Raw genomic sequence first — 22,097 nt, 5'->3', positions numbered from 1 at the left:
TTATGGAGCTACATAAGGAATACAATTAGAGTGATACATCTTAAATTTAAGTAAATTTATTTTGAAATTTAAGAGCTACTAAGTAATCTCTATGAGCAGTTTTTATACCTGCATGAACAAGCCTCACAATAATGGGAAGTATAAAAGAAACCACAACTTTTCTTATTTAAAATTGTCCCAAGGTTTGCCTCAGAAAATTCTCAGGAAACTGTGGTTTCCACATGCCTCCAGTTCAAATGAAAACATAGAAAACACACTGTCTTTAATGGAAAAATTTTATTTTTGCATACGGATGATCATTGTTATCACAAATACATCTTGTATTCATTTTGCAAAGAATTTTAAAAATGTTACCTTGAATGTAAACAAGTTTAAAGGCACACACACACACACACACACACACACACACACACACACACACAAAACAGCCCAAAAACCCCAAACCCAAAAATATTCTTATGTGCAGTATTAGCTCTGTGAAAAATCTTGCCTAAAATGACTCTCAATGAATTGGCAGAAATAGAATGTTAGTATAAGTACTTTTAATATTAATTGGGCTTTATTTTGCTTCTAGGTTTTATCTAAAATTATACTTCAACAATTAACAACTGCATTTATCCAAAATATTCAGCAAGATAACTGGAAATGGTCCATTTGGTTGAACCACAAGAATTGAGGCAAACTCTGCATCCATATTTTGGAGGTAATAACATTTTTCAAGAATTAATTATTATCATATATAAACTCAACTGAGATTTTTGAATTATTTCCTGAAAATAAGTGACATATTTTATACAGAAGGCTAAAGAGCTATACCTTCTTTCATGGTACCTCCTGAATTCTTCTCTATTGGATAAAATATTAAAAAATAGTGGGCCGGGAATTTAGCTCAGTTGTGCCGCCACCTGCCTTGCAACAGCAAGGTACTCAGTTTGATCCCCGGTACCAAAAAAACTGAGACCTAGGATATATGAATAAAGTTTTATACAGAAATAAAATCAAGTGTATAGCAAAATTAAATTGATAAACACATGAGATGTTATATGTAAAAATTACTATGAAGGGTAAGGAAATCATAAATAATAAAACTAGTCATTTAAAGGCAAAGGATTTTAATAATATAAGCCAACTTTTCCTCAATCAACTAGAGAAAGTAATTGTGTATGGCATGGGTATTATTTCTCTTCTTATTGAAAGGAGAGCCAGGCCAGAGATTTGGCTCAGTGGTTCTGCCGCCTGCCTCCTAAGTGCTAGGGCCCGAGTTCGGTCCCCGGTACCAAAAAAAAAAAGAGTCCTACTGAAGTTGAAGTTCAATTTCATCAAAGTTGCCTGTCAGGTCCATTTTTAAGGGACAGTATCACTTATCGTCAGATAAAACTTGAATTGTTGCAGCTCCCCTACCTCCAGTGCCCTGGGCCTCGATCAGAGCAGACTGGTGAGGACTGCCCAGCCACGCAGGCACCTCTACAGAATTCCCCCCACCACCCACTGTGCCTTCCAGCCTCCTGGTTGTGCCGGTACCTAGATCCACACTGCAGAAGAATCAACATAGTGAAAACAGCCATACTACCAAAACTGCTATACAGATTCAATGGAATACTGATTGAAATTCCAACACTATATTTCACAGAACTAGAAAAAATAATCCAAAAATTCATTTGGAACAAGAAGAGACCTAGAAGAGCAAAAGCAATCCTAGGCGACAGAGACATGACAGGGGTATCACAATCCCTAATGTGAAACTATACTACAAAGCTACTGTTATCAAAACAGCATGGTGCTGGTAAAGAAAAAGGCCAGAGGATCAGTGGAATACATTGGAAAATACAGAAACAACTCCAGATGTACTCAGCTACCTCATCTTTGACAAAGGAGCCAACCATCCTCAGTGGAGGAAAGATAGCCTCTTTAATAAATGGTGTTGGAAAAAGTGGATTTCAACCTGTTCAAGATTAAAACTAGACCCTTATCTTTCACCATTCACTGAACTAAAATCCAAATGGATTAAAGATCTAAATAATAAAACAGAAACACTAAAATTTCTGGAAGATAAGTTAGGCAGAACCCTTGAAGATAATGACACAGGAAAAGACTTTATGAACAAATCTTCAGTAGCATGGGAACTAGCACAAAGAATCAACAACTGGGATCTCATCTTATTAAAAACTTCTGCACTGTAAAAGAAACCACTAACAGAGCTGAGACAATCTACATTGTGGGAAAAACTTTTTACCAGCTACTCCTCAGAATAAGGACTATTCTCTAGAATATATAAAGAACTCAAAAAGTCAGGCCCCCCAAATATAAAGACCTGATTCAAAAATGGGCTTAAGAAATGAACACACATTTCTTAGACAAAGAAGTAAAAGCAGCAAATAAATACATGAAAAAGTGTTGAACATCACTGGTTATTCAAGAGATGCAGATGAAAAAAAACACTGAGATTCCACCTCACCCTAGAAAGAATGGCTGATACCAAGAAATCAACCAATAGTAAATGTTGGCGGGGTTGTGGGGAGAAAGGAACCCTTCACCATTGTTGGTGGGAGTGAAAACTGGTGTAACCACTGTGGAAATCAATATGTAGATACCTCAAAGAACTAGGATTAGAGGTTCCATTTGACCCAGCTATCCGTTTGTTGGGTATCTTTCCAAAAGAATTTTAAGAATCATACCACAGTGATATATGCACACCCATGTTTATAGCCGCACAGTTTGTAATAGCTAAAACTTGGACACAGCCCAATTGTACATCAGTTGGAGACTGGATAAAGAAGAGGTGGTTTTTTGATAAAATAGAGTACTACTCAGCCATAAAGAATGAGAAACTAGAGTCATTCATAGGAAAATGGATGCATATTGAGGCCAGAGTTCTCAAGTGAAAAAAATAAGAGACACATGGTTAAATACTGAATAGCTTCTCAGGTGTGAAAAACTAAAAGTGCAAATAAGTTCCAAATTGTATAAATGATAATGTGAAATAGGAAGAAAAGGGCTAAAGGTATAGGGGAAGTGAGAAGGGTAAGGGAAAGGAAATAAGGGAAAAGAAAAAATATGCAAAAAGGAAAAATTGGAAACAAAGTCTTTGTAAATAGAGGAGGGGGGAAGGGGTGAAGCGATGGCAGGGGTATGAGGAAAAAATGCGAACCAAGATCTGCCATGTAAAGGTACAAGATCCCAATGATGAATGTAACTATACTGTATCCTTAAAAAGTACCAATAAACTCAATGAAAAAAAAAACAAACCCAAAAAACAAACAAACAAAAAAAACTCTTGCCTTAAATCCCAATTACACTGTCTTTGGATCCTACTGCCAAAACGGCATCAATTCTTAGATTTACTGGTTCCACAACATAGAAAGTATATATATATCCCACAATCAAGTAAAGAAGAGTCATATATAAAAAACAGAACAATGAAAAAATGGAAGTAATATTGAATGCCATGTATTTATAATGAACTCTAGGTAAGCAATGGCTAACTTTATTCAGAGCAGTTTTTTAAAATCTATCCTTTTAACACCATGAAGCCAATGAGAGACCATATGTTTCAAGGACTTCAAGAGATTACAAATATATAATATATGAAGAAAATATCAAATAAAAGTAGGTAGAAAGAGATGAAAAGGGAAAAGATTACACTCCCATAATGGAGAAGAGTAATTACATACACCACGTCTTAGGATATAGTACACCTTATTGCACACATGGCTGCATGTAAAGCTAGGGAAATAAATGGCCTTAGATACTTAAGTTGACTGATGTGACAAGGAAAGTTTAAGCCACCCAAATACATCCAGATTTCACTTAGTTTTAAGGTAATATTTAATTATTGGCAGTATGCATGGTACATGGTGCTTATCAAATATATTCATATAAAGACTAACAGGAGAAAATGTAAATTAGAGGCAAAGATCAGTGAAACCAAAAACAAAAACATAGAGACAAATAAGTGTTCTGACTAGGAATTCTCTTGTGCAGGCATGAGCAAAGTGGATGAAAAGAAAAGGGGAAACAGCAAGAAAGAAACAGCAGTGCCAAGTACAGAGCAGAAGATGTAGGTAACAGTACTACTAACTGCCATATGATAGAATTACAGCATTAACCAGATTTCATTCTTTTTTAATCTCTATTTACCTCAATTATAAAAAGGGAGCTAAAACAAATCTTTTACAAGGTAAAGCAGAAATTAAATGAGGAACTTACAAAAATTTGAAAAGGACAAGAATAGATTCTTAGAGTAGTTAATTTTTAAGATTTATATAAAATATGAAATACTGTATTAAGCTCAATATCACAGCAAAGTAAAATTTATAAATTATCATACAGACATTTTCTGTGGCAATTCTAAAACTCAGTGAGGGAAATTCATATACTAATAGCAACTGGCTTCTTGATAAGTCTTCTCTTTAATGAAAAAGGTGATGGTAAAAAAGGAATACATATAAAAAGCTCTTCATAAAATAAATATAATCTATTGTAGATATACCTTTTTGCAGATCTTTCCAAAATTGATATCATCACCAAGAGCAGATTTAGTTACTGTATCAGGTTTCAGTTCCTATGAAAGAAAAAAAAAAAACATAAAAATTTTAGTTTTGAGTCTAATTTTAGCTGTCATTGTAAGTTAAATTCCTTTCCAGGTCTTGCTTTAAGAAACTTGACATTAATTAAAATCTTAATTTTTTAAAAGGAATAACACATAGAAATTTCCATGCTACTGAGAAAGCCATAACAAAATAGTTTTAAGGGCTAAGTTTTGTTAAAACGTATACAAATCAAGTATAATGAAATATTTTCAAGGAACTCCAATACATAATCAACTGTAACCCAAGGACTTTATGCTCAAGTAGCTCATTAAATATCAAGTCTATAAGAAAACAATGTTGAACTTTGAAGAATTCAGGGAATATTACTCACATGTACTTCTCCAGAGGAATATTCTAGAGGACAGCCCACAGCAAAGAACTTTGATAAAAGGACCACTGGTTTGTACTTGTAGAGTAACAGCTAAAATAAGTAGATGGGAATACGAGAAAGTATAGTAGGTAAATGCTACATGTTTGGACTGAAGAGAAAAAGCTAACTGAAAAGAAGAGTTAGAGGAAGGTGGAACAAATAGACAAGTGTCAAAGAATATCACTGAAAATGGACAATCATACAGATCTAGGAGGAACACTTCTGCCCCAGCGCCAGGGTGTGCAACAATTTTTTAAAATAAAAAATTTAAATTGATGGGTTATAGTATCTCTCTGTAATGCACTCCTGAGAAATAAAACCTGTGCCAGATTTCACCAAACAAGTAGGTAGGCTATTTATTCAAGCACCAATGAATTTCCTTATAAACTTCCACCCTGACATGGAAAGTGGAAGGAAGAGGCAGCTGGTCACCACCTGAGCTTGGCATGCTGGCTTCAACAGAAAAGTCATATGGGAAGGAATCAAGGGATGACCTAGGAAGTTAGTCGCCTTAAGAAACAATCCAAGCTCTGTGGCACGCATACCAGTGAGGGACCTGGTGGCAGAGGACAAGCTGTGTGGCATTATAACCTTATATATATATATTCTTCTTGGATAATCTTTGTCATACACTGCTTCCATTTCCATGTATCCTTCAATCAAAAATATAATGTAACAGTACAATAAACTAACAAAATAGATTAGAAAATGCACGATTACATATAAAATAGGAAAGTAAGGTCACTGAAAGTGCTACAGCAGTAGCCATTGTACAAAAGCATATAGTTCTAAATATCAAAAGAATTTTTTTGAAAATTGCAATGATGACATATCTAGTAAAGAAAGAAAGAGTAACTATACCAGAATACTCAGTAATTAGAAAACATGAGAGTATAAACATCAGAAATCCAACAATGTGAATTAATTTAATCTGCCTTTTTTCTTTTTGGTACCAGGGATTGAACTTGACCTTGCGCTTGCAGAGGCAGGCACAGTGCCACTGAGCTAAATCCCTGGCCCTACCCCGTCTCTCAGGAGAAAAAGATCTTTAACTTGGATAAAGAGGAAAACCCAGCTCTATGCCGTAAAGTCTGTAAGAGATACATAAGAACATGGCTATTTCAAAAGGCTAAAAACAAAGTGGTGGGCAAAGATTAACCAAATTGGATTCACTAAAAGGCACATTGTCAGGCAAAGAAGAGAAGATTTCTGACTATACTACCCAGGCATCAAATAAAACACAGCAATTAATTACATAAAGAAAAAAAAACTGCAGAAAAAGAAAAATATAAAAACTATTAACAAGAAACCTTGACACATTACTCCCAGTCTAAGAAAGTTCAAACATGAAAAACTATTTACCAAGACATTACTAACATAGTTACTGTTAGGGTTTAGATCTAGATAACCATCCAAAGCCTCATGTGCTCATAGGTGGGGCTCGTGTTAGAGGCCCCTGTAGCTGGCTTCCAGTTAGGAGGTGGGGTATGGTTAGTGAGGCAGAGGACTTGGAAGGGTATCTCTCCTACCTAGCCTGCTTTATCTCTCTCTGCTGCTGGCTGCCATAACATGAACAGCTTTATGCCATGCAGACCCTTCTGCCATGCCCTTTTAAAAAAAAATCATTAAGTTTATTGGTACATTTTAGGTATACATAATGATTACATTCATTATAGGGAATTTGTACCTGTATAGGATTCATGTTGATTCTTTTTTCCCATTTCTCTCCTCTTCTAACACCTCATATCCTCCTTTATAGGAGCTTTGTTTCCATTTTTTTCCTTCTTTCCTCATTTTCTTTCCTTTCCCTTCCTCCTCCCGCTAGTTCCCTTTCCCATTTGAACATTTTCTTCCTATTTCACAATATCTATTATACATTTTGGTCCTTTTTTATACTTTTGGTTTCTCACACCAGGGAAACACTACAGTATTATTTCAGCATCACACACCTAAATGAGAAAGGCCTCTCTTTAGGAGTGACCCTAGGCTAGTTCCTGGGAAATGACCTCTGAGAATGTGGGCTACAGGATATTTATGATCAGAGAGTTACTGTTAACAGTGAAATTTAATGTGAATGTCTTTGCTTTGAGAAGCGGAAGTAAAAGTTTAGCTGTGCAGAAAATTCACACTTATGTAACTTGTCCCCAGTTAAAATCTCTGGGTCTGGATGGGAACACTTTGTACCTGCTGTCACATCACTGATGGGTGTGTGTCCACATGACTTCAGAGGCAGAGGACCTGTGGAAACTTATACCTGGTTTTTTATGAACTCCCCCTCCTTGCTAATTTCAATCTGTATTCTTGTATAGTAATAAACTGTAATTGTGAGTTTAACAGCCTTTGTTGTGGATTCCACTAATGAATTACTGGGCCTTAAAGTAGTCTCGGGGACTCAGGACTCACTCAAAAATCATGATCACAGAAAGTTTAAAAGACTAATTTCAAAGTACCGCAGCAGGGCTAGGACAAGAATTGCTTTTTGCCACATCCCAATGTCAGTAATAAATTACACATTTTAAGTCCTTCCTAATTAAATTAACATTATTCAAGCTTTCTACACTAAAGATTATCACACATTAAAAACTAGATCAGAAGAACTTCAGTTCCCTTATTCTGCACTGTGTGAGAAGCTACTGCTTTGCTAATAAGCAAAATAGCAAATTTAATTAAAATCAGGTAATCTAAATTGGTTGCTTATTTGGATATAGCTTTGTTTTCTCTCCAGATATTTGTTTGAACAATCTAAGATACTTATAACCATTAAGCCAGTGCAGTTGGTTCTGCAGTAGTAAAAGTATGTTTGTAATCAAACTATTTTTGTATCAGGCCATGGGCAGGAGATTATCATAATATAAAAAGTTACTGCAAGGTAGTTAACCATGCTGACTTTTTTAATTCCAAGAAGATTTCATTGTGGTTGGGCTTTTAACTTAACAGCATACAAGAGACTTTTGCGTGTAACAGATGGAATGTGATGTTTAGACTGAGAAAAGAAATTTTAAAATGCCAGGAAAAATATGAATGCTAGATTTTTGGTATATGTGGAAATGAACCAAATAATGTATTTCTCCGAAATAACTCATGAGAGTGCTACTGATATCCCGATCTTCGTATTTTTTTATAGATAGGAATTCTTATTATGGTTATCCTTCAGTGACAATAAATAATTCATTTTCTAAATAATATTCTGCTCTTTCTTTTTTTCAGTACTGGGGATCGAACTCAGGACCTTGCACTTATGAGGCAGGCGAGGTGCCACTGAGCTAAATCCACGGCCCTGTTCTGTTCAAATATATTTTACTACAGAAACCCTGAAATAAAACTATAGTCTATCATTATATTGGGAAGGTGTTTTTCCAAATAAAATACCACTGTCTTCCTCCTATCCCTATTCCTGTGTTCTTTAATGCAGCCAATGGCCTCTCCATCCTCTGCTGCTCAGATGAGACACCTATGAGTCATCTATCTGACCCTTCAGAGCCCCTTTATTATGATTCTTCGATGTTGCTCTATTAGATTAACATTGTCATATTATTAAAGACAACTAAGTTAAGTAAAAATACTACAGGCAGTCAGACAGGGCTGGGCCCTCGACAGAGCAGAAACACATTATAACCGTACCCAGGAAACATCTGTCAGAGGTCAGGCCTCAAGATCAAGATGAAATGACCAGGTCTGCATACCTCCCCAAAGCACAAGGTAAGTGGTAACACTTGGCCTAATGAAGTGTAGCGTGACATCAGTCACCGTATCCATGATTTCCTAGAAAAAGTCTTTGTTCTTTTCATAAACATTTGTTATGAGACTAGTCCCCCCACTGAATCACTAATACCTACGTGACTATACTTGTAACCTTATGCTTTAACTCGTGGTTTTTGCTCTATAAAACTTACCCTGAAAAGTGGGGTCCCTGGCTACCCATTTGGGTCCCCTCCTTCCTCTCAGGAACTATCTTCTCAATAAACATTTCATACTCTTAAACTCTGTTGTTCCTAGAATCCATTCTTCGATTTTAGAGAACACAAACTCAGTGTATCAGACACCTAACAGGTCAGGAATTTCCCCCTGTATCAGTTGGAGGTCCTATTTTATCTACTATATCATCCCTGTATCACCACTCCTAGGCTTAGTACTTCCTTATGGATTGTATAGATTATAATAACCTGGTTTTCCCGTCTGCAGGACCAGTAACTCTAAGGCATATTATGTCACTGTTCTGAAGACAAGAAAGAAATCAAACATCTTCAGACTGACATTAAAAATTTTTTTGATTGTCCTAATATTTTTTGGTTCTACTGTTGTAATATGTTTCTTCTAGGATCAATCAATCCATGCTGTTTTGAATATATTAAAAAGAACTGAATACATTTTCTATTCTCCTACCATACCAAATACCACTAAACTAAAGCAGGAAAATTATATGTCCTACAGTTAATTTCCTGTGCCAGAAAAAGACTAGTGGGGTTCAAAACAGACTCTCAAAAAGGTTGTGCAAGTTGGCTTATAGGGGTGACCACTTGCTGAATTTAGGTGTCAGAAGGAATAATGACAGCAAAGGATCATAACCATGTTGATCACATAGTTTCATATTAAAACATGAACCCATCTGAGAATCAAATGAGACATTAATAAATGTTCTGGGGCAAAAAGTAAGAAGAGTCCCAGGAAATTTGGTCATATGACCACCCTAACCACAATACTTGTTAATATCTCCAAATGCTATTTTCTCTTACACCTACTCCAGAGGCTTTAGACTCAACTTATTATTCCAGCAATCTCATTCTTTTAAGTCACCAACATTCTCCAACGTGCTAAATTTAAGTCTCAGTACTCTTCTTGATCAGCAGCAGTATGTGACTTGGCCCTTCTCTGCCTATTCAATAACATTTGTTGTGTTGATTTCCCCTTTCTCCTTGATATACTTTCGTAATTTCACTTAGAAAACACAGACTATTGATTATTTTTCTTAGGGACTTTTGCTAGTTGTTTCAAACTTAAGAATTGATTAGGACTCTGCTGTTGGTACTTTTCAGTATTATTTACTACTACCTTAGTGATTTCATCCAGTCTCATGACTTTATATATCATATATTTATGAACTTCCAAAAATATCTATCTCTAGAACATCTCTCCTCTGAATTCCCGACTTAATATCTCCAACTGTCTATTTTACATCATCCTTCCTAAACTTTCCTGTTTTAATTTTTCATATCATATCATTTCTATATAATTACACTGATCATGTTGTGTCCTGTAAAACCACAAAATACACCATAAAAACAAAGCAAACAAACAGAAAAAAAAAAAAACCCCACCAAAAAAAAAAGACTGTAAGAATTTTTGACAGAGTTTCCCCTCAGGTATTCATAAGTACCTAGAAAAGTTCACAGCATTTGGTAAATGCTCAATAAATATTTGTTGAAAGAATGGAAAATGAAGTTATTTTTCCATCTTAGATATCATAAATTGCTGCAATGAGTATCTCAGTTATCTCAATATTCAGATGCATAAAGAAGACCTGACAATATTGCTACTATTCAGGAATTATGGGAAAGACAGCTTTTAATAACCATGTCTTTCGTTGTAGTTATCTAAGTTAATCCCCCACAGCTAATCTTTATGCTCATCTATATTGAGATTTGAATTCTAATTACTATCACACTTAACAGACTTTTATGTAGGGAAATTAGTAAAATAATCTAAAAACTTTATTTCCTGGTTTTACAGATGACTTCCTTTATACCTTTTATAAAAATTTCAAAACTACCAAACAAAACAAAACAATGTACATTTAAGTACATATTCTATTATATAATTTGTGAAGTTCCGCTTACCTTTTAAGTCTCAGCTTCCTGCTACAGGAAGCCTTCCTTGGATCCTGAACCAGTGCTACATACCCTTCATCTTTAGAAACATTTTACTGAAGGTCTGTGTTCATGAATTCTTCTCTCTCATTAGATTACAAAGTTCTCAAGGGCAGGGAGAATATTCATTTCTAATACTTCTGAATAAGGTACCATAGATTATGGCATACACAAAGGATAGACCTAAAATATTTCCGTTAAGAGTGAAGCAAAGTGATGTGGTCACAATATGAGTGTATGATCTTTTCTTGCAAAGTAAACGAGTAAATAATATCAACCAAAATTTTATTTATTGAAGTATATGTTATTTACCAAATATCTCAGTTTCTGGCCTAAAGTTACAATGCAACCTGGACAGGGAAGACCGATTCTTTGACATGGTAGATCCCCAAAAGATCTCTTTTCTGCACCCGAAGATTTGATTACTGGCTACTGGTTACTAATTTATTACAGATTACTGAATATTTTATTATAACTTTCCATAATGGCATTGACGACAACAGCCATATTATTTCACCTACATCATTGAAACAGTGTATGATGATAGAAATTTAAATTCTTAAGAAATTTATCCAGTGTGCTATGCTAGAAAAACCAATATTACATACTTTGTTTATTCTCCATATAAACAAAATCAAACAGAAATTATTTTTAGTTTTAAGAAGAAATAGATTCTAGGGCACACAATTAATGATACAAAAGCAGTATCAGTAAATGTTCAAAATTTCAGGAAATGTGAAACAAGTGGCTTTACTCTTCTTTCATTTTATAATGACATCCTTCTACATCTTAAAAGTCATCAACATTGTTGATTTTACTTCAATAAACTGATATATGAAATTCAAAATTTAAACATGAAATAAAGATAAGCTAATAGCAAAATTTCAAGTGTTACTATTATATGGAAGACAAGAAGAAACTAAAATATTCACAAACAACTTTAGAGTGAGATTTATCTTCATTTTGATTAAAAGGCATTTTGCTATAAAACCTTTAAAAATCTATTTATAGATGTAAATATTAATATTTGAAACACAGAGTTTTCTATGTGCAGAACACAAGCCACTTTATAATAGACAACTAAAATAGTTTAATTTTTGAAAGAGCGTGTAAGTAACCCAACATAGTAACACAAAGGAAAATGCATTAATAATAAAGTATTAAAAACTACCAAAACACTGTATAGATGAGGTAAGCATAGTAATTTCTTCTTAGTACAGTAGTTCTCAATGGTGAGAACAATGCAAAGATGGCCGGTTTACCAGAGAAGTTTTTTTAAATTGTGCAAACTCCTTACCACCATGTTATACACTCCCAGGCAGAAATCCTCACATATGTACACCCCCATATTTCCTAACAAATCCACTGTTTTAGAGATTGGCAAAAACAGTGACAATGACTCACTCTGGTTTTGTGCAAAGCCGTGGTAAATGCTGCCTTGTTATCACACAAAACTACAGAAACTTAAATTATGTAGGTAGAAATGAGGAGCAGAGAGAAAGCTGGCGAGGACAAAGGGCTAAATAGTGAGAAAGCCTTGAAGACTCTTGAAAAATTAAGATTCAATCTGGCATACAAAAAGGAAGCTAATTTAAGTTCTCGAACAGGAGAGTGATAAACGATAACAAAGTAAGTTTACTACTAGGAAATTGTATTTGGTGTCAGGATTTTGCTGGCAGCCAGTAAAAAAATTACTAAATGTCTACAAATAGTACTGTCTCACTTTACTTCCAAGTTGAATTTCATGTCAAAAGGTGAATCTTCACATTCTAAAAGCTAAGCTGAACATGTTTTTAACAATATTATCATCGATTTATAAAAATAATTCCTATTTCAGTAGGGAAACATTAAGTACTCATACTCATATAATTCAACAGTCCAAGATCTGCATTTTATTTTAAAACATAGTATTAATTGAACAAAAAGCAAATTACTTAATCAAAACAAGTTCTGAAACTTTAAAAATACATAATCCTATCTTACTTAGAGTAGAAATAGTTTTTAGAAAAATTTGGGAAAATAACTTATTTAACCTAAGCAATTAAACATGATCACATTGTTTTATGCCAAATATAAATATCTTAAACTGCTTTTAGTACAGAAAATTACTCATCTCTGTGGTCATATTCAAAGAGGTGGCCAGAGAAAATGAGATCCAATCATTACTTCAGTCTGAAGACTCTACATAAAACACACAGATATTTTTCATTCTGGAGATTTCAATCTGTCAAAATGGCTGGCCTTGGGGGAAGAGTTAATTGCTTTTGATCTCTAATCCCAAAATAAGTTTTAAAAGGACAGTTCTGTGACAATCTTAAAAGCTTTTTTTTCATGCGTCTTCTCAGGATAACACATTAACAAGAATTAGTAAGGGTACAAACTATATAGCTAAGAAATCAAAATAAATGGTGAATGTTTAAAAATTAATATGGTAAAAGATATATGGCTACTAATCTTCAAAATACTTCCACTCTGCTTTCAGCTTTATTGTTCTAGAAAACATTTAAAATTCTTTGTTGTGTCCATATTTTCTGAAAGTCTTTAAAGCATAATCACATCTAGTATTTTAGCCACTACTTCAACCCTTTATTTCTCCATTCTTTCTGTACTACAGCTATACTTTTTCAACATGTATTAGTTAGAAAGTATTGATAGCAAAAAGAAAGCAAAATATATTTTAAAAAGAAAAAAAATTATTTTTCAGTGTGCTACAATATTCAATGTGCTTTAATACTCAGCAGTATTTTTAAATCATGTTATATACATACAGAGCTAGATCTGTATGCTGTATTTATGTTGTATCTATTTACCCAGATGTCCTTTCCTAAACAGTTAATTTTTATTCTTAAAATTTTAACTTAGTACCCTGACTCTAAGAAATCTTCCTATAGTCATGTAAGAAATTAGATTTAACTAACTGATCCTTTCTCTAGGTTCCGACAACTCTCTTTTATCATTTGTATTTTAAAATATTCATTTATATTTACAAATCTTATGACTAAGAAGATATATGACCATTAATAATCTGTGATGCTTAGATTGGGGTGAAGAGAGCTAATATAACAAAAAATTCCAACTTCTACTTCAACATACTGTCAACAGAAATCAGTAAAGTAAGCATTTCACTCCTCACTCTACTCATATTTAAAACTGATGCATCATGTAGAGTATGGTTATTCTTCACAAAAGAAAAAGAATAAAACATAATATACGATTTAATTAGAAATTGCTAAGAAGTATAATTAATGGGAACAATTATTTCCCTTGAATTACAGTATTTTTATTTCACAGTGACAAGTAGGGAAATGGAATATTTTTCAAACAAGAAAAAAATGGAACACTATTCAATTTCTGTTATCATAAACTATCAATTCTTTGAGATATTAAAACATTGACATTATTTCTAACATAGAGAACACAAAAGTACATATTTTCCACTACAATAAAAATCTAGCAATGTAAGATATGTTCAAGTTAGTGTTAATGGTTGAAATAAAAATATTTAAAAAAAAATTCATGTGACACTGCTTTCTTACTTCCTACTCCTAAACCTTTATATCCTCAGTAGCCTTTAAAGTAGGTGCTATTCCAGAATCAGGTATTTATTCACAAACTATGGTATACTATGACTCGGTAAATGATAACAGCATTTTCATCACTTTTGCTAACAGGCCCTGCAACTCTATGTTTTCAAATAGGAGTGGGTAGGTTCAAAAGCAAAGCATGGGTAGCACTTATATTAAAAATGCCACACAGCTAACTGTTGCAGGGATATGACCTATTCAAAGCAATGACTTAAAAGCTCAGAAACACAAGCCAAACTGGCTTTTCATTACAATTATCTGTTTTTAAATTTCGTTGAGTGAGGAGAGCAGTATATACAGATCTTTTAAAACTCCACTAAGATTTCTTGTTTATTCATTTAAAGGTCACAAATAGAGTACAGAGCGTTATCAAACTAAGGTATCTTACTCCACTTTTACAAACATTAAATTAGAAGTTATATGGCCTGAGGGCACTGGCTAAGGGGATCTTAAAATGAAGAGACTTTATTCTTCTGTTTCTGATACTTAACATTAAAAACAACAACAACAACAACAACAACAAAAAACTGTTTGATTACACACTCTTAGTAACAGTTCAGTAGTATTCCATTTATGCCTAGAGATTAAGAAAAACCTCAACACTGTAAGCATACCAACACAAGTAAAAATTTTTGCCTAAGTCACTCAGCCAGCTAGTTAGGGAGCAGCCACTGTGTAGCAAACAAACTACTAGGTGTTGGAAAAATGAATTAAAACAACCTATCATCTTGATATCCTAAGTAATAGGAATGGCATAAAAGTAGACTTATACAATATAATAACAGAATTATAACAGGCTGTACAGAATTGGTGGTGAATTATTCTGGGACAGAGTGGTAGTGCCACGGAAAATTTCCTAGCACCAGTAACATAAGTAGATGTTGAAGGAAGTGAGTCTTAATTATGAGGGAGATGTGCTAAGTTTAAAAGGTCTGATAGAAAAATGGCATGAAACAGACTGTTATGGGCTAAGTATAGTTCAATGAAAAGTACAAGGTAGGTGGGGTAAAAAGGGGCAGTAGAGAGATAGCTACAGCCTGGTAGAAGAGAATCCCAATCACATGCATTTGGGGACAGCCACCGGATTTTAGTGCACAATATAATTTGAAGGGGTGAGATCAGGTGCAGAAAGTCCATGTAAGAAATAATAAGAACTTGAAGATATATTCGGTGGCACATATTTAAAAAATATGAAATTCTCAGTCAATAGTTTTAATGTATGCTGATAAATGTCTGTCTGGAAAGTAGATATGTCTACAGCATTTTCAATGACCAATGACAGCCAATCAGACTTCCAAATTATCCATGACATAATTCATCCAATTAATAAGTGTCCACTAGGAAAGGTTACCAGTAACTACAGTAAGAGAAAAGTAAGCCAAGGCAGGGGGGAAAGAAAAAGTAAGATAAAATGTGATGGTACGAGGAGAAAGAAATGAAAAATATTAAATATTAATGTAAATGGAGCCATTCTCAATGGGACACGGACTGAAAAACCTCTTTTGGAGAAATGTGTATGTGTCTCGTTCTCAGTGAAAATATTGTCCTGAGTGAAAAGTATTTATTAAAGATCTTCAAAGCTACCTACAAATTTTAATATTTACTTGGTTTCAACAATGTGTACAAGAAAAATAATAAGTGCAGAATTATGAAAGGGACTTAAGAGATAATCGCACTGATTGCTGCAGATTCTGTAGCCAAACAGGCTCTATGTGAGTATGCTGAAGGAGTACTGGGAGTAAAACAGATGGAGAGGAACACTTCACTTATTCCCTAGTTAGAGCATTCTAGGGTGCAGGTCACTGACTCAGAGGAAGAAAATATGACTCTGGAAACAATTCTGGATCCTAAAAATTTAATTGAAATAGTTTTATAGATTAGAAACAGCATTTTTGGGGCAAGGGAAGAAAGGCGTACTTGACATGCTTAAGAATAAAAAACATTCTGTTATATAAATACAGTTCTGTAAATCAGCCTAGGCTGTGAAGAAACTTCAACTTAAAAAACTCATCACTAACTATCACCTAGTGAGTTTGTATGTTGAATAAAATAATACTGCTTATTTTGAAAACAATAGCTAGCTCACCATGTCATTCTTTTTTTTTTTTTTTTTTTTTTTTTTTTTTTTTTTTTGTAATCACAGCTAGTCAGCGTCCTAAATGCCCTACTTATCTGTATGTTGAATTCTTTCCCCCTGCTTGGGAACTTTTCTGCCATTATTTTTTTTTTTTTTTTTGATGTCTCCCCTTGTAGTGGAGGCTGGCCCTGAACTTACCATGTAGCCCAGGCACTCACCATTTCATTCTTGAAATAGTTTCTTCACTTGGCTTCCTAGATACCATACTCTCATGGGTTCTTTCTCTTTCATTGTCTGCACTTTACTAATCCTTTACCTAAAACTTCAATTCCCTAAAATTTAAACATTAGACTGTTAATCTCTCAGACTAAGATACTAACAGAAAACAGGATTAATCCTGAATCCTGAAACATTCATAAAAACCGGCCCTTCTAACAAAAGGTCTAATCTGAAAGAATTGGACTAAATAAAAGCAAACAGACTCTGAAGAGAAGTCCAAATTTATATAGTATGAAGCAGACAGAAAATTATACAAATAGTCATCATCTTTTCAGAGCTTTATCTAAGGTGATGTAATCTTCATGGCTCAGGAACATGGTAGAGGTGGCTGTGGAAAAATGAATCCAGGATACCTTGCACTCAGAGAACATGGCTACCCAGAAAGGAGAGAGAAGAGACCTAACCCATTCACACTAGGGACAGAAGTTAAGCAGTTTGGCAAAAGGCAAAAGATCTAAACAGACTGGTACTACTGACCTAGAAACATAGTTTGAATTTAAAGGCTAGCCAAGAAAATAAAATGCTAAAACCACTATTTAGGGAGGAACATAATGAAATCTAATCTGTACAACTTAATTTTCATAATACCAGAATACAATGCAAATTTATCCAGCATATCAAGAATAACAGATAATACTATTCTTCTCCGAAGGCAAATGGCTACTTTAACTTTCCTTCATGATATTTAACAAGAAAATTCCTCTCAATGAATAAAAACTATGAGCAACAGATAATCCCCACAGAGAAATAAAAACAATAAAATGTTTTAATAGATTCAACTGTATCATCAAGGGTTTTGAGAGACTATATAGAATATTCATATAGCTTCAAAGTACTAACTGACATTATTTTAATAACTGAAACAGGACAAGGTAACTTTATGATGCAGAAATATCACGGACAACATTTAAACCACATGACTAAAGTCAGCACTGCAAATAAGGTAATATAATGAATTTTTTATCTTTAGACTGTAATATTCTCATTTTTCTATTGAAGTACTTTCCAAAAATTGAGAGGGATAAGTGTATTCATATGCCTAGAACTGGTTCTCTTTGTAAATAAGCTAATGCCCTTTGTCAGGAGGAAAATCCTTATTTGAACAATGATCTCAGTATCATGTCCTTGTTAAGGATGCTTACGATAAACCTAAAATCTGTGGGTATCATGACACAGTAGAAGGTATCATGTAAGTTATACATAGGGACGAGAATGAAGACATTTCAAAATTTAAATACTTTCAGCTATGAGCTAGTAACCAATCTTACTTGGGAGACTCTAGGCCTGAAAACGTGGAAGGGAAAATTGGAATCAGAGGGCCAGATGTCCCACTGCTTTATCTGTGCCTTCTGCTTGCTTAAACATCCTTAAATCTATTAGCCTACCTAGATTCTAGGTGAAATCTCTAAGATGGGATCCTCATTTGATATGATACTTTGTAATGGTTCACAAATAAAAGATAAAACTGTTGAAATAATTATAGTGTAAGATTAGTACTTTTAATTTGATTACTTTAGAAGTATAAGTGAACTAAATGTCAATTTGACACATACACCAAACATAAGATACGACATAATAGTGTATTTTTTGTCCTACAAAATTTTTTTAAGTACTCATAGAAAAAAAAACTCAATATATTATTTTAAAAAAATACATAATCCAAAATATCAGACAATTCTAAAAAAACATGAATGTTTATGACAATAATCCTCCAACCTAATGCGGATATGTAGCCTACAACAGCTCTGAAAACATCCTTCTGAAATAGGATTTACAGAGTTGTAGTGAGGTTCAAATGGTATAGTACTTATTACATTATTCTGATGTATTATTTTATTTGATTTTACACAAAATTTCTACAAAATCTAACCAATATTGTATTTCCTATTTGTGATACACTAGTAACAAGTCTTTTGAAACAAGATGAAAGAAACATGAGATAGGGTGATCTGAAAAGCTGATATATACTCATAGAATGTTTTCAATAATCTATCTGGCACATAAAAGAAGAAAAAAAATTATTTAAAATAAGTAAAACAGCAGGAAAAAGTTTCACAGAAGAATATGTAAGTCCACATTACAGGTCTCAGCACAGGGAGAAGTGATGATGGGCATGGAGGACACAGACTTAGGTAACTGTGTAGACCTAGTTGGGAGAAATTAAAAGGTTTGGATCAGTGCAGCGCTCTGGGTCTTGGTTTTCTTTTTTTTTCCTAGAGGGTATCATGTTAGAAAACAACTTCATCCAATCTTTGGGAGAGTGGTTCTAGGTTTTTTTTCATTATGTCCGCATGTTACCAAAAGAAAGGAGTGCTATAAAGTAACATCGCAAGTTTCACAGTCAGTTCTGGAGTCTACTATTTAACAATTATTCGTCGATGGGCGTGTTTCTTTGTTTTTTCTAAGCTTCAGTTTCTCATTATGTAAGATAGAGATAATAATGATATCTTACTGCGTGAGACAGTGAATAGTATATGTTCAATAAATTCTACTTTATTACTGAGAGGATTTCTCGCACATTTTCAGTAATATTAATGTATACTTTAAATTACCATCTTCTTACCCAGTTAAATAACTTAAAAGATGTGTAAGATTTGATAACCTACTTCAACTCTCAAAGAAACTGCTCCACTGGAATCAAAGTTAAAAATATAAATACTATTAGGAAAGTGATCAAAGAGCTGAGATTCAAAGATTATACCCTATAAAATTAGAACCTATGATTATATAGTATCATAAAGGTCAGACTGTTTTTAACCTCCTTCAACAGAAAAAAAAAACCAAAAAAAAAAAAAAAAACCAAAAACAAAAATCTCCCAGAAAGCACACATACACATTTCTAAAAATACCTTGGGTTTCTTCATGAGGATGTCATCTTGAAATGAAATACCCTGTTATCATAGAAACCAATATAGGACAGTATATCATAAATAAAACCATAAAAATCTAGTAGTATACGAGCCAAGGAAAAAACTCCCCAAAAAATGAATACAAGTTTTCTTTCAAATTTAAATGAGACTGTAGATCTACTACTTAGTGACTATTTCTCTGATACTCCCTTACATATGAATAACACTTCCTTGGAAAATTACAAATGATCTTTCAATTAAGAAAAATACTACATGTATTTGCTTCTTTTAGAAAAGACCAATTCTATTAAAGCACTATAAACAAAAATGAAATTTGACACTCAAGGGAAGTACAGTCTTTCTAGTACTTTTGGAGTTTTTTATGTTAAATTTAATCCAGTGTCTAAAAGGTATTTCAAATAAGCAGAAGTCAGACAGACAAACCCAGACATACTGAACTCCTGCCATAAATTCAAGGAATACACATACTATATACACTTTATGAATTAAAGAAATATAAAAGCGATGTATTTTGGCTCTCTACAAAGGAACAATTCCACAGTGGTTTTTTAACAGGGAAAATCAGAATGAAAAACAAACTATGATAGTGACATAGCAAAATATCACTAGGCCTGATTTCTTTCAGATAATGAGATTCAAGAATAATAGAAAAATTGAAATGAACTGAATTATTAGAAGTTAGAAAATGGAACTATTCCAAAGATTATCTTTTGTTGTCAACTCTTCATACATTGTAAGAACCTCCCCCGAGTGTGTGTGTGTGTGTGTGTGTGTGTATGTGTGTGTGTGTGTGTGTGTGTGTAGTATTCTTTCCACGTAAAACAAAATCAGCAATTATATAGAAGCCCAAAGCCTATGAGTAATTTAGGATCAAAAGAATTACTAGTCAGAAAAAATTTCAAGGAAAAATTTAGGTATGCAGTGTAACTTAGTGAAGATTGGTTAAGACAAAGTAAATGAAAAAGAAAAATCATAACTTCCTATTTTAGTGCTATCTTCAAAGTAAAAATCTCTAAAGATTTTTCTCTTCTCATAGACAGACAAAACACAGGGTATGATTTGTTAATTTTTTCTGAAAAAGGATTATTAATTTGACTAAAGTGATATATCAAATGGATTCTATGAATTTTGCAGTACGATGGTAGTGCTAATTCAAAAATTAATACACCTCATATCTAAGACTCACGTCCTATGTCTGTGTTCAGATTAACTGAGACAAGACTATCATATTCAATACTTTAACCTTCTTTTAAAAGGAAGACAGGGTGAGAAGCTTTGATAATCTAGCTCAATTAAAATATTAAGAGAATTCTTTCTCTTTTATCTAACTCAACACATGGAAGATATATCAAATTATAATTGTCAAACATACACAAAATTACCCTGCATTTAAGATAATCACTGGTATCAAATGTTGTTTTTAAGTTCTACAATAAAACCGTCTCCCAGACATTTAATGGTATGTCATTTGGTAAATGAAAGTTTCCATAAAGTAAGAGGAGTAAGACCTAAAAATTACACTAGTGAAAAGTCTGGCTAAAAAAATGGAACTATGATCATGTTGGTCCAACACTAATTTTATTTTAAGTTACTACAGCACTGAATAAAATGCTGACACTACCCCATAAAAATTTATGGAGTTGGCAAGACAAAGCATGATGTCAGCCACCAAAATCACCATCCACATTCCCAAATAACATGAACACTTTAATTCTTGAACTTCATTCAGGTTACATGTCTAAAGTTACAGTAAAAATAAAATCCTTGGGCATGAGGCATTATTGAACATAGATGAGTTTTGTTTGGCAGTTTTGACTCAAATTAGTCTAATCCTTTAGAAAAATCCAGTAAAAAACATGGGAACACACAAGTTTCATCATACTGGAATTTTCTTAGTATGACACATTGTTCACATATAATTCAGATTTCAGTTATCTCATAAATATTCATATAATACCATGCATATGCAAAATGCAGTTTGACAGGAGAGGCAAACACATACATACATTGGCACACAGAACCTTACCTTCATGGCATGGATTTCTTCAAGCAATCGTTGTGCCCGTCTTTGATTTTTTAATAGTGCATCTTCAGTACCTCTGCAAAAAAAAAAAAAAAAAAAAAAAAAGACATATAACCAAGTAAATCATTAATTTTAGTTACAGCATAATGAAAAATTTTTAGCCGATTGTACTTCCCCATCTTTTCCCCATCTTAGCACATACCTCAATTTCATAAACAAACCCAAGTGCTTGAAACTAATAAATAAGCATTGTCTTGGTATTGTATAAGTGACTTGACAGTTTGCTTTCTCCCAGCTTTTTTTTTTTTTTCCCTCAGTACCAGGGATAGAACTCGGGTCCTTGTGCTTGCAAGGTCCACTAAGCTAAGTCCCTGGCCCTCTCCAGCTCAACAGTATGTTAGTACTGTTTTAATCACTCAAGCAATCAACTGTATTAATATA

The 22,097-nt window shown here is 33.6% G+C and overlaps 1 protein-coding gene across 1 annotated transcript in view; it reads right to left on the bottom strand.

Annotated features, from left to right (window-relative positions):
• Positions 1-22,097, bottom strand: part of Srfbp1 (serum response factor binding protein 1) — a 40,669-nt gene that overhangs the window by 8,014 nt on the left and 10,558 nt on the right. The window contains exons 3-4 of the mRNA XM_010627263.3: positions 21,660-21,732; positions 4,490-4,561 (exon numbers count right to left, since the gene is read on the bottom strand). Coding sequence (XP_010625565.1) covers positions 4,490-4,561; positions 21,660-21,732 — 145 coding nt within the window. The remainder of the gene's footprint in view (positions 1-4,489; positions 4,562-21,659; positions 21,733-22,097) is intronic.

The sequence above is a fragment of the Fukomys damarensis genome, unplaced genomic scaffold (genome assembly GCF_012274545.1).
Source record: "Fukomys damarensis isolate Sample0158 unplaced genomic scaffold, DMR_v1.0_HiC HiC_scaffold_3, whole genome shotgun sequence".
NCBI classification, from domain to species: domain Eukaryota; kingdom Metazoa; phylum Chordata; class Mammalia; order Rodentia; family Bathyergidae; genus Fukomys; species Fukomys damarensis.
The sequence above is the reverse complement of the archived record's forward strand: the minus strand, read 5'-3'. Positions and strand labels throughout refer to the sequence as shown.